This window comes from Penicillium paradoxum, assembly GCF_028828445.1.
Source record: "Penicillium paradoxum strain IBT 22861 chromosome Unknown utg000005l_segment0_segment0, whole genome shotgun sequence".
Lineage (NCBI taxonomy): Eukaryota > Fungi > Ascomycota > Eurotiomycetes > Eurotiales > Aspergillaceae > Penicillium > Penicillium paradoxum.
Genome location: NW_026643183.1, coordinates 3,744,453 through 3,756,330, shown reverse-complemented (window position 1 = coordinate 3,756,330; position 11,878 = coordinate 3,744,453). Strand labels below are relative to the sequence as shown.

Here is an 11,878-nt window from a genome sequence, read left to right as displayed (position 1 = left end):
GGGCGAAGTGAAACCCCAAACGCACGCACGGAATAGCCAAGAACTTGGGCGCAAGCCTCATCGGAACTCATCTTGCGTAATGTAAATGGAATCCAAACAACGATAAGAGATGTCGTATACGCAGCGCATTGGATTAAGAGGCTTAGATCTATCCATCCCCTGGGATGTACGATGCTTCTTACAGCCACGTACTCCGTAGGGAGGACGGAGTACGGAGTAGACTGTGGAACAATAACCCGCCCCCAACGTACCTAGTCGCTACTGAAACCGCTAAAATCAGCCCAAAGCTAACGATGCTCCACTAGTGTTGGCCAGGGGGCTTTTACCGTCGAAAATAAGAAAGCAACAGTCAAGCCTCCTCGGAAGGAATGTGACCGTTTGTAATTCCAAATTGTCAAAACAAAGGGATCAGCAATAATACGAAGCCTCACATTCTCGGTTGCGAGTTGACCTTGTTATCTCAATCCAACAATTGACCCCTCATGTCCAGTCAATGCATGAGACTCATCATATGCACATCGATGAGATCCGAGGCGTTGAATGCTCCGGATCGTTGAAAAGAGGGCCCGATGCCCCGTCTCCCCGTCTCCATCACAGTGACCCGCCGTGCATCCAGGTCAGACCAGGCGAAGTGACGGCCACCAATAGGTTCATTGCCCCATTTTACTACGTCGTACTCCGTACTCCGTACAATAAAATGCATGCAACCTAAGGGGTGCTTCTGTATTTGTTTCTTTCCATAAAATCGATACGCGATCATCTCTATTCCAAATTGACGCCCCATGTCGCGAGGACATATTTTTGCTCTATATTATACACAAAAGAAATTATATCTATAAATGTAATCTGTGAGACACCTGCAAGAAACAAAAGCCCAGTAGAGTATTCATCTCCTGAAAGCCTTTGTGATAGCTGAAGACCACATCAGTAGTCCCTGCCCTTGGCAGGCTTGCCCCACGTGACATCTACATCTTGCTTGACGGTGATAGCACCCAGAGAGTCACCTCGTTCCACATCAGGGTCGTCACTCACTGCCTCTTCCCTTACTGATCGAGGAGCACTGATGTCGTTCATTAGTTGAACTTCATCCACACAGCCGAAGTCATTGATACTGAATAATGAGGCATCCACTGGTCTTCTCGCTCGGGGTTTGCGAGGCCAGGCGGCAGCAGCAGGTGAACGATCATTGCGTGAATTCGTGCCGTGACCGGAGCTTGAATTGGCTTGGCCACCCGAACCCGAGGAGATTCCCATCCGAACTTTCGCCCACCACCGACGAAAGAATGGCCCAAATGTAGGGAGGCACGCGCAGATAATCCCAACGAAAGGTTCCACCGACGACCAGATAAACACAGGTGCCATGGTCCATGAAGCGTCTGTTCCCTGGGTATTGTCTTGAAGCGCGATGATCCGGCAGATACTCGCCACGCAAACGCTGAGGGCAATTAGCCATGATCGATCCGAGAGGGGAGTAAAACATACAAACTTCCCAATAGCAAAATGCACACCACCGCCACCTTCTGTGACAATGGCATCTGCAACTTGTAGATGACTGGGATTGGCATACACAGGATTATCACATCGATCAACATGGCACCGATGCCGTTTCCGAAAAAGAATGTGGGCACATCAATGCATACACCGGTGGCTGTTGGATCTGTATAAACTAGCCAGAAATACGGCAGTGGACGACAGGCCACGGCAACTGTGACGATAATGGTGATCCAGTATCCGATGACCAGGAACATGGAGACGCAGATGCTGATGGACCACTGAAAGTTGAAGATACGGCTGTAGAAGAGGACGATGGAGGATTTGGTGCAAGTGACGGCTGTAGCATAAATCATGACATATGCAAACAGGATCTGATTGTATTGTCAGTGTTGACCCAGACAACCCGTCCCGGTATTTCCGTTACCTTCCAAACAATAATAAACTCGCCCTTAGTCAACGATTGTAAATGGTAGCCGTTTCCATATGGAATACCTGGAGGAGCCGGGTGTCAGTGTTATGTCCATGCATTGAACATGTCGCGACTCGCTCGCGACTCACTTATGAAACACGCTATGGCTGTGCCCCATGAGAATAAAAGAGCTGCAATGATTAGGTAGTCGTCCATAGCTAGCTTTCCGATCTCTTTCGTCTTCATTCGCGCAACCAACCGGAGTATAACTGCAATGGTCCCGAGGACCGCCACAGGAATCACCGATCCCAGCAAACTGCCAGTCTGATTTTTGGACAGATTCATGCCAGGCGGCGCTGGGCCAAAGTCACCCGTAGCAATGGTGCTGGGCATTCTGGTGGTCTTGTGATGGATGAAAATGAAGGAGAGAAATGCCACAAGTCCACGGATTTGAGGATGCGGAATGTGGCAATTCGGGTGACTTATTCCATATATACCCTTATTTCCAAAGCCAAGGGGGACCGTTGGCGATGAGGGCTGTTTTAGGGCAGAGATCTTCAGTATTTACCTGTCTAAGGTGCTTAGGCTCAGAACCATACTCGGACGGCACACGGGAACAAATGGATTGTGTCTATTGTGATTCTTTCGATCTGCGTGGATGCATATACGAATAGGGGGTGTGAGTATTGAAGACACCACAGCTAACCCTAGAGAAAAAGTACCTTTAGACGTGCAGGCTCGGGGAATGACTCGCGAATGTCGGTTGACAGGGCGGTCTGTACGGAGTACTCCGTAACGATCCATGAAATACGGACCTCGGAGTATGGAGTAGAGCGCGGTCAATGAGCCGGGGCCCCCACAATCCTTGTTTCTGACAGCGGCCTAGATCCATCTCAGGCTTCAGAGCTGGTTGGCAGATATTGGGTGGAGCTAGTGCAGGGGCTAATGTCTGGTGGCGCCGGTCTATCTTCCCGAAGGCAAACAACGATCTTTTCTTAGTATGGATCACCGGGTGAAAATCTCCTCCACACTCGGGGCTGTCACAAGTCGACAGGGCAGTACGGAGTACTCCGCAGAGAAGGATTCATTGGGGCCGTTATTATTAGTGACGAGTCTAGTTCCTGAGCTCACTGCCGGGTTCCAAAATGTCCCAAAGAGGCAATCCGAGATGATATCTGTCCCGGGTAAAGGGGGACCTCGGGCTCTGCCGCTGTGTGTACTCCGTATGAGAAAAGGAAATACAGAACACGGTGAGCGGCCGTCCGTCCAAACCATTTGAGCTGGGCATGAAGAGCGACCATCGGAGCGAGTCTATACAACATACGGACTACAATCCTCATTTCTACCCCGGAGCTATCCCTTGTACGCATGTCACCTACCTATTGGCATTCTTCAAACCACTACCCTGCGTAAGGAAACCGGATGGCGGGCCTCGGCGGATACTCTGCCGACCAGCCGGCGTCGGAGATTTGCCACCTGGTAGATCACCCTTCCCAGTGATTACATGGATCTAGTTGATTTATGTTCCTCGCTGCATAAAGATTACTTAACGCAATTACTTTAAAGGAGTGATCGACAGTAAGAGCTGTGGTAACCGCGCACAAAGTACGGAGTACTTCCTCGTACCCGCGAACGGACGTTTACATATCATATGTACGAATAAACTTCCTTGATACTGTACCTTTTCCTCCCTCTTCCTACGAATGAACATAAATAGCGTGATGTCACATACGAAAAGTTATTACCGCACAGCTTCTCAAGATGTGAAAGACACGTCTCAAAAACGCCGAAATCCCCTAGTCCCTGCGAACAAGGTATGAACTGTCAACAGATGGTCGCGTATTCACATTCCTGGGCCTACAAGTCACGAAATAAGCGAACGATGGAAGTTCATCAGAGCTCTCTAAGAGAACCAACTAGAGGGAGCGACCTCATATGTGAAGGACGCGTACCGGAAACCTTGAATGGCCCTGGACCCGCCAAAAACGAGAAAACTACAAAGAGCACCGTCGCGAAATAGTCGCGTCTTCACATGCTTGCCACCGGGAAGGGGGCCAATGAGAGGTCTGGAATGTGCAAGTCCAGCAAAGGTATTGAGAGGAACAACCGGAGATAGCGAGCGAATGGCAAAGCTGGAGACGCGTCTGAATAACCTTAACTCTTCCCCACAAAAAAGTGGCAACTGTCGGAAAAAAGTGACGTCTTCACGTGTACTGAACACATCATCTACAAGGGAGGCGATCGGAGGTCTCAAAAGAGGGTTAACAGGCCAAACGGGATAGCATCATTCCAAGGCTGGAATGGGCTCAAGGTAGTGTACTCCAACCCACTGTATGCTTCAAGTGGTAAGTTGTCCAAGCGCTCGCAACAATCGAGGGCTTCAGAGTCGCCGCAAATTGCCTTAATCCGCAAAGCCACTCGAACGATATAATGGGAGCTTCAGCGCAGTTCAATAGTGCGGGTTCTATACTTGGAATATGTTAATAACCTTAGGTCAGAACTGGCGGGGCACGGACACCCTGATCGTTTAGAAGTACCGGGACGCGATCTACCTTTAGATGGTCTAATGCATACTCAAGCTTGATTAGGCTGACCAATATATTGGGGAAATGTAAGCATATCGAGAGGCTAAAGTAGACCTCCTTGTTTATGCATATGGCTGTCAAGACTATATAGTAAGATACATCATTATAGCACTCCTTTGAGACATCTATATCCAATTCCCACATTCAATAGCGAATAATGGCACCCTCACCTACTAGGATCTAGTTCTTTCCCGCCCGTGAAAGCAACCACCCCCCATTCTGCAGCACCTGGAAGACTTCCTCCGGGTCATACTTAGCCGCTATCTCACGCAACGCCGCCAAATTCTCCTCCCCATAACTCGCCAGCGGATCCTGATCGCGGGACGAATAGTTCGAGTATTTGAACGGCAACCACGCGTTCTCCTTCTTTGCCGTCTCCTCGACAACATCGACGATCTTCTTGACGGATGCACGCACGCGCTCCTCGTCTGCGATGTTCAAGTAGTCCGCCATGACGAGGAACCACTGGTGGCCTACGCTCTTGAGGCCTAGTGGATTTCCGCCCTTTTCTTCGCCGACCTTGATGGCGAGCGAGGACATGGGCTGGATGACCATCGTTAGATCTGCTCGCTCGAGGTCGGAGAGCGCGGCCATTTCTTCCAGACGCGCCTTTTCGGCGGCTTCGTAGACGGTGAGTGACGGGAGAGTGGTGGTTGTGCGCATGTCGTGGCTATTTCTGCGTCAGGTCATTTTATTCACTATGGCAAAAACAGCAAGAAAACAGCAGAGGAAAGACGGAAGGGAAGACATACTTCAACTGCTCCGCAGAAAGGACATTACTAACAGCTTCCACCATCTCAAAGACTGTGCGCTTTGCAGGCGGGACAATGTTCATGAGGAAGGGGATGTCATAGAACGGGGCGAACACGTCGGGCTTCTCAATGGGCGCGCAGTAGAAGAAGATTACCAGTGTGGTCTGGTTGATTGTGTGCCAGATTAGGGTTGCTTTGTTGTCGGTCTCGATGAGCTCGTGGTAGACCATCAAGGCTTCGTGGAGCTGCGTGCTTGCGGTCGCTGGATACACGCGAGCCTCAGCCCAGATGTTGTTGGGGAGGGTGTTCATGGTCAGTGTGGTGACAATTCCTAGTTGATCGTTAGATGGATATACATATTAGGCAATGATGTGGCAGGAAAAGAAGGTACCGTAGTTAGTGCCGCCGCCCTTGAGGGCCCAGAAGAGGTCCTTGTTCTCGGTTGCGTTGGCATGGACTATTGATGAGTCTGCAAGGACGACCTGTATAGCACATCAGTCAACTGGCATATTATCAACGACTGTCACCATGAGCGTACCTCGTAGTCAACAATATTCATACATCCCAGCGCATGCTCACTATTCTGAAATGAAAGTCCACCGCCAAGCAAGAGGCCCGGGACACCGACATGTGGAACCCGGCCGCCGGCAACGGTGACCCCATGCACATCTAATCCCTTATAGACATCCAGCCAGCGGTGACCGGGCCCGACCTTGACGGTCTTCTTGTCGTCCGACAGATCCAGCTGCGTGAACCTGTTGAGGGAGATCACTACACCACCGTCATTGCTTGTGAAACCGGGGTTCTGAAGATGGCCACCGCTGCGGATGGAAAAGGTTGCGCCGACAAAACGGATAAGAGCTAAGATCTGCGAGACTTCGGCGGCATTTGATGGAGTGACAATTACTTTGGGGGAAAGCCAGCAGTTGGTGGACCTACACCATATTAGCCTTTCTTTGCTCGAGTAAATTGAAGTGAGAAGAGGTGTAGTAGGATTACCAAGCTTGTGACCGGCTCTCTTCGTAGGTAGGAGATCCCTCGACCAGGGCATTATCCCCAAACACGAGAGGAAAGATCGCCGCAAGGAGGGCGGCCCGAGCTGAGCTTTTGTCATCCTCGGGCAGCGCAGTAAAGTTCGTCAGGAGAGCCTCGGCCTCGGCCCGGATCGAGGGTGCCACCGGCAGGAAGTCCAGAAGGGACGGGACATTGCTGAGGTGGGACATTGTGGCACGATTTACGATGCGCTTCAGATCGCGAACAAATCAACTGAACTTGTTTGCATCAAAATCAGTAGGAGACGCAAATGTGGCCATCCGAGGCTTCTTAAGTGCCCCTCAGCGTGAAATCCGCTGAAGAACGCGCTAAACCCCTGACATTGCCGAAGTGGCATGGTGCTTTTCCTAACGAGTCAACGGCTGAAGTTAAATTACTTCCCCGGGGGCCATTTTGCGCTGTTCGGAACGCAGTGGCAGGTTACTGGGCCACGAGACGGCCCGTTAGATCCACTCCGGGCGATAGTGCGGCAGTAGCCCGCTTCCCCCCGGTCGTGCTTCCTTCTGTACTCCGTACGGAGTATTGAGGCATGTCATCTGAAGTTGGGGGCCGCCAGGAGTCAATAAGAATGAACGGCGCACTTACCTGAGCCCTAGGACTGTCACGGAAACTCAATGCGCTTCTCGTCTTCCATTATTTTTCACTCGTTCACTTCCGCCAAGGTAGAACTGTAGTTGAACACCTACATGCTATGGGCGCAACTCCCATGGTTGATGCCGTTCGCGGTATCACCCTCTGTGTGGCTATCTTGTGCACAACGGTCTGTTGTATTCGGGTCAGTGGATCTATCTCTTGTAGGGAAGGAATTTTGCTGAAAGGTGCAGTTATATATCCGACGGTTTGTGGTGAAGTCATTTGGCCTTGATGACTACCTCGTGATTCTCTCTTTGGTATATCTACCTCCTCAGACCACCCTGCGCACAAAGCTCTGACAATACAGATCCTGGTCAACGGCTTCTCTGCCCTCGCATACACAATCACCTACTATGGCCTGGGCGACCACCAACGCAACGTTATAGCAAGGGGAGACCTGGTCGTATGGCTCAAGGTACCTGTCTCCCTCTTGTCCTCAAAATTCCCCGCTAATCAATGACCGCTAACATCACAGATATACTATGCCGCCCTCTGCAGCTACCTCGTCGTAGCGGCAGCCGTAAAGCTCAGCCTCATAGCTTTCATAATGCGCGTCTTCCCCCAGCGCTACGTCCAGCGCATAGGCTACGGCATCATCGCCTTCATAGTCGCCTTCACGCTCTCCGGCGAACTTTTACTGGCCTTTCAGTGCAAGCCCGTACACGCCTTCTGGGACAAGACAATCCTCACAGCGGAATGCTTCACGAACGATACACTCTTCGCAATCACAATGTATCAAGGCGTGCTCATGTTCATCTGCGACGTTGTCATCATTGTGCTCCCCATGCCGGCAATCTGGCGCCTGCACATGGCCTTGAAGAAGCGGCTTCTGATATTTTTCTTGTTTAGTTTTGGCTTCATCGCCTGTGCTGCCGCGCTGGTGCGCTTCACAACCCTGGTGTATACCAAGGATGCGACCGATATGACTTGTATATTCCCCCCGTCCTCCTTTCCCTCCTATTTCCCTCGCTACCACCACCTGTTCGTATACCTAGGCTGACAAAAAAACTTTTTTTCAATGAAATAAGACTCAGCAGCAATGTCGCTAATCTGGATGGAAATCGAATTCAACTTTGGGCTTCTCGCGGGCTCGCTCGGCTCAATCCGGCAGCTCTTCAAGATAAAGTCTATCTTCAGCAGCCAGGAGCAATACGGGTCCTCGCGCCGGTACGAGCTGCAGGATATTGGTGCAAGCGGTGGGTCCGCATCGGCGAATTACCCCAGCAAGAACAATCGGCACACCTGGAGAAAGGGCGAGGGGATCCTCAAGTCCTTGGAGGTTACAACGACAGTTGATGAGTATCGCCCCGACGATGGATCTGAGGGGAGAATTGTGGGGAGCTCCGATAGCCAGGAGCATATTGTCCCGGTAAATGGGGGAAGTGGAAATGGGATGATATATGGCCAGGGGGATTCAATAAGGGTTGATGTTAGGAGTGGGGGGATGATCAGACTTTGAGTGTTCTACATTGCCTGGGCAACTGGCGTAAACTTGTACATATAGCGGCAACTAGAGCATGTCACCCAAAAGGGTAGAAGACTTTGTGTCTCCAGTTCCATTAGTTCTCCCATATGAGCTGGTCCTACTTGTTGTCGCTCGCTTGGACTACGAGTATGAGCTCAACGCATTATGTCGCACCAAACGATGGCTGTATCGGAATATATATAACTCCAATTTGACCATTTTAATAAATTTGTAACCTAAGATCTTGCTGATATATATCGATGCCCGCTGCAGCTACTTGTAGGCCGAGGCATTGTATGGTAGTAGAGGTGAACAATACACAACGAGTCTAAGCGAAAGACTTTGTGGTGGGTGGCACAAACCATGGTTTCAGGTATCCATGAAAGAAAGCGATAGTAGCTCGGCAGGTGAAACGATAGTAGGCAAGACAGCACATGGTTGATGTTTCAACACTGCAACATAATTATAATTCTAAAAGGAAGCCCATAACAGAGAGGAGTGCTCGATGAGGCACTGACATACAGTCCCTATTCCGTTCGCATGAAGGGCGACTTCCACAATATAGACTGGCAGATAATTTATTAGACCAGTTCATGCGCAAAGGAAGACGATAGCTTGAATGAGAGTGGTCATCAACAAAAAAGGCAAATATATAAGCATAGATCAGAAAGGGACAGTCCAGAAGCACAAAAGAAAAGACCCAATATAAGGATATAAATCCACATCAAGACAAGGGTCTCATACATATCGCCAATAACACACCACTTTTGGCCGGAAGGTAGCTACAAAAGTCTGATAGAAACACTCCTTCGGAGCCCATCCCAGTCATACTCTTCACAAGCCACCGCATCGTCTAGATCAGGACAGTGCAGTTGGCCTGCAGAGCCTGAGGTGCCTTGGTAGTAACAGTCATCCATATCCGAAACTGGCCAGGGGAACTCGAGTTTTCCATCAGGGAACGGCGGGTTAAGCAACAATGTCATCGTCGGTCGGTATACCGCCGACTTCGTCCTTGCAAAGATTCTACTCGTCTTTCATGCCGGAGTTAAAGACACCCCAACGGTTGGGGCTGAATGAGCCGGCCTCGTGTTCGAGCACGAGGATGACGCGGTGCGTAGGGTCGGGGCTGCCTCCATCACTACCGCCATCTCCGCCGCCATCGCCGCCATCATCACCACCGTCTCCAGGGAGGGTGCAGGCGTCGTCGATGTCGCGCTTCACACCACGCTTGCTGACTGTGTTCAAGTCCCAGGTCAGGGTGATACGCTTAGCGCAATAATTGTTATCCCCCAGGTATTTGTCTCCCAGATCATAGAAAGCCTTTCGCATGCCCTTGGAGCCTCAATTCCCTCAATGGGGTCCCCTCAGGCGCGGTATCCAGGTTCGCTTCAATGCGGGTGAGGTACAGCCTCGCCTAAGTCTCGGTGGTTTCCATCATATCCGTGAGGCGCCTCTCTTTGTACATCTTAAACGATGCGGCATAATCAGTGTCATCAAGCTCATTGTTCTCCTTGGAGTAGCTGTCTGTCTTCTGCAGCGTTTGTAGATCTTGTTACTCGTATTGATTAACGGCTTCGTCACCTCATCTATGGTGTTGAGCTGACAACCCAGCGCGATCTTGCCCAGGAAAGTCAATCTCATCTGGACTTTGGGCTTGATAGTCTTCTAAGGAAGTGTGCCCTTCACCGGCGCTCGGTTGTTCTGTGCCTGCTTGAGGAAGTCTTCTTTGCTATCGGCGAGGAGGCCCTTGTACTGGTCGTTAATTTCCCCCGTCATACCGACGAAATCCCACTCCTTATTGTTGGCAACCTTGTTGAACAACTGCTGGAGAATTGGCGTGGAGCAGGGATTTGGATTCATCTGCTTGTTGAATTTCTCGCCAGTCCAACCCTTCTTCTGCATATAGTCCATCTAGAAGTCGAAGAACCAGCTGCGCTCCTACGCATGGTCGATAGTCGGCTTTTGCAACGTCGCTTGGAGCGCCCCATAGCTCTTGCGATCCGCGGCCTGCTACGCCTTAAACGCGTCCCAGTTCTCTTTTAGCTTGCTGTTGTGAACTGTCGTGGCAATTGGGACGCACCCGTCCGTTGCCTTGGAGAACTATCGTTTCATTTCCTGCTGGTTCTGTCGCAAGTTGCTTACCAGTGCCGAAGAGAGGTACTTAGGTCCGCCATTCCACTCTAGCGTAAGTTCCGTCTTGAAGTTGCAGCACCCAATTTTCGCCTCTATGATTGTGACTGCTGGTGGGTCATCACGCTTCCGCATCCGCATACCAGCATAAGTGGGCTCTACGGGTTCAACGGAGATAGCCGCCAATTAGCACGGCTCGCAGCCCCCGTAAGGGTCCAGACTGATAGTAGATGAGGGGACGGTGATGAACGTGGGATATGGTTCAGGGTCGGAGGTCGAGGTGATAGCCTCGGTGCTAGCGGTGGTATTACAGCCAGCGGTGGGGATACAAGTAGTGGATGTACAGGAGATGGTGTTGATGGCAACTTCATTAGTCGTGACGGTATAGTACTCGAAGCACTGGCTTACGGTCTTGGTTTTGCACTCGCCATCGTCATCGCCATCGCTGCAGTCACCGTCGAGGCATCCATCAGAGCCACAGTTCCCAATAGAACAGCCCCCGCCGCCGCACTACCAAAGTGGACAGGGTTTAGGAGAAGAGCCACTCCCTCCCCCACCGCATCTATGGAAGGGTAAATTGATATTGGCCGAATAGAGGATGCTTCAGCTGCTGTGGCCTGGCAATCGTTTAATACGCACCCCACACTCGGCGTGCAAGAGATGAGAACTTGACAACTATATATGGAATTGTGAGATTGTGAAACAATTATTACTTCAGGTGATCTAGGGCCTACAGATGTTATCCCAGTGTCAGAGTCTACTGAGAGAGACGTCGAGATGCATCATGAAGATGGTTGATTGAAGTAGAAGACTAGCTGAGCTATGGAAGGAGGGAGAGATCTGATATCTGACACCCAGACTACTCCGTAGCCAAGTTTAAGATCTGAAAATCCTAGGAATGTCTATAGAAAATATGGCGTAAGTAAAATATCCACACCCATACTCTACAACTTCTATAGCCTTAATGTATAAGATAGTCTTTAGTGCGAACACCTACAGCCTGAAAGCCCTAAACCTCCAATAAACTAGCACCGAACATATCACTCAAACGGATACGTACATGATCAACATTTCTACAGCGGGGAAAAGAGTACAATTGACAAGCAATTGATAAGCAATCAGCCGGAACAACATTAGGACCTAGAGATTCACGCAAAGTATAAACATCTAGGGCCTAAAGAAGGCCAAGGAATTGACCACGGCTCCATCGGTGTAAGACGAGACGATGAGCCTCTCTTCGCAGATCCTGCCAACACCACTTACTGGAGGCCCGAAAGACGAAGAATCCCTGGATCCCTAGGTGATATGGTGTACAACTCGGTGTGGCTTCTCTCCAGCGTTAAGAACTTGTATTCTT

The 11,878-nt window shown here is 50.4% G+C and overlaps 5 protein-coding genes across 5 annotated transcripts; 1 reads left to right on the top strand and 4 right to left on the bottom strand.

Moving 5' to 3' along the window:
- Window positions 1–924: 924 nt before the first annotated feature.
- Window positions 925–2,296, bottom strand: N7457_006345 (uncharacterized protein; the record flags this gene model as incomplete). The annotated part of the gene is made up of 4 exons (XM_057177389.1): window positions 925–1,435; window positions 1,483–1,865; window positions 1,919–1,986; window positions 2,053–2,296. 4 exons carry the CDS (start codon window positions 2,294–2,296, stop codon window positions 925–927), a joined length of 1,206 nt encoding a protein of 401 aa, XP_057031691.1.
- A 2,372-nt stretch (window positions 2,297–4,668) lies between these two features.
- On the bottom strand, window positions 4,669–6,463 carry N7457_006344 (FAD-binding oxidoreductase; the record flags this gene model as incomplete). The annotated part of the gene is made up of 5 exons (XM_057177388.1): window positions 4,669–5,158; window positions 5,241–5,571; window positions 5,632–5,722; window positions 5,779–6,175; window positions 6,240–6,463. 5 exons carry the CDS (start codon window positions 6,461–6,463, stop codon window positions 4,669–4,671), a joined length of 1,533 nt encoding a protein of 510 aa, XP_057031690.1.
- Window positions 6,464–6,984: 521 nt separating this feature from the next.
- Window positions 6,985–8,385, top strand: N7457_006343 (uncharacterized protein; the record flags this gene model as incomplete). The annotated part of the gene is made up of 5 exons (XM_057177387.1): window positions 6,985–7,053; window positions 7,118–7,183; window positions 7,234–7,341; window positions 7,402–7,855; window positions 7,964–8,385. 5 exons carry the CDS (start codon window positions 6,985–6,987, stop codon window positions 8,383–8,385), a joined length of 1,119 nt encoding a protein of 372 aa, XP_057031689.1.
- Window positions 8,386–9,414: 1,029 nt separating this feature from the next.
- Window positions 9,415–9,720, bottom strand: N7457_006342 (uncharacterized protein; the record flags this gene model as incomplete). The annotated part of the gene is made up of 1 exon (XM_057177386.1): window positions 9,415–9,720. The coding sequence occupies one exon, from the start codon at window positions 9,718–9,720 to the stop codon at window positions 9,415–9,417; it is 306 nt and encodes a 101-aa protein (XP_057031688.1).
- A 336-nt stretch (window positions 9,721–10,056) lies between these two features.
- On the bottom strand, window positions 10,057–10,662 carry N7457_006341 (uncharacterized protein; the record flags this gene model as incomplete). Its single annotated transcript, XM_057177385.1, has 2 exons — window positions 10,057–10,302; window positions 10,534–10,662. 2 exons carry the CDS (start codon window positions 10,660–10,662, stop codon window positions 10,057–10,059), a joined length of 375 nt encoding a protein of 124 aa, XP_057031687.1.
- Between the last annotated feature and the right edge of the window lie 1,216 nt (window positions 10,663–11,878).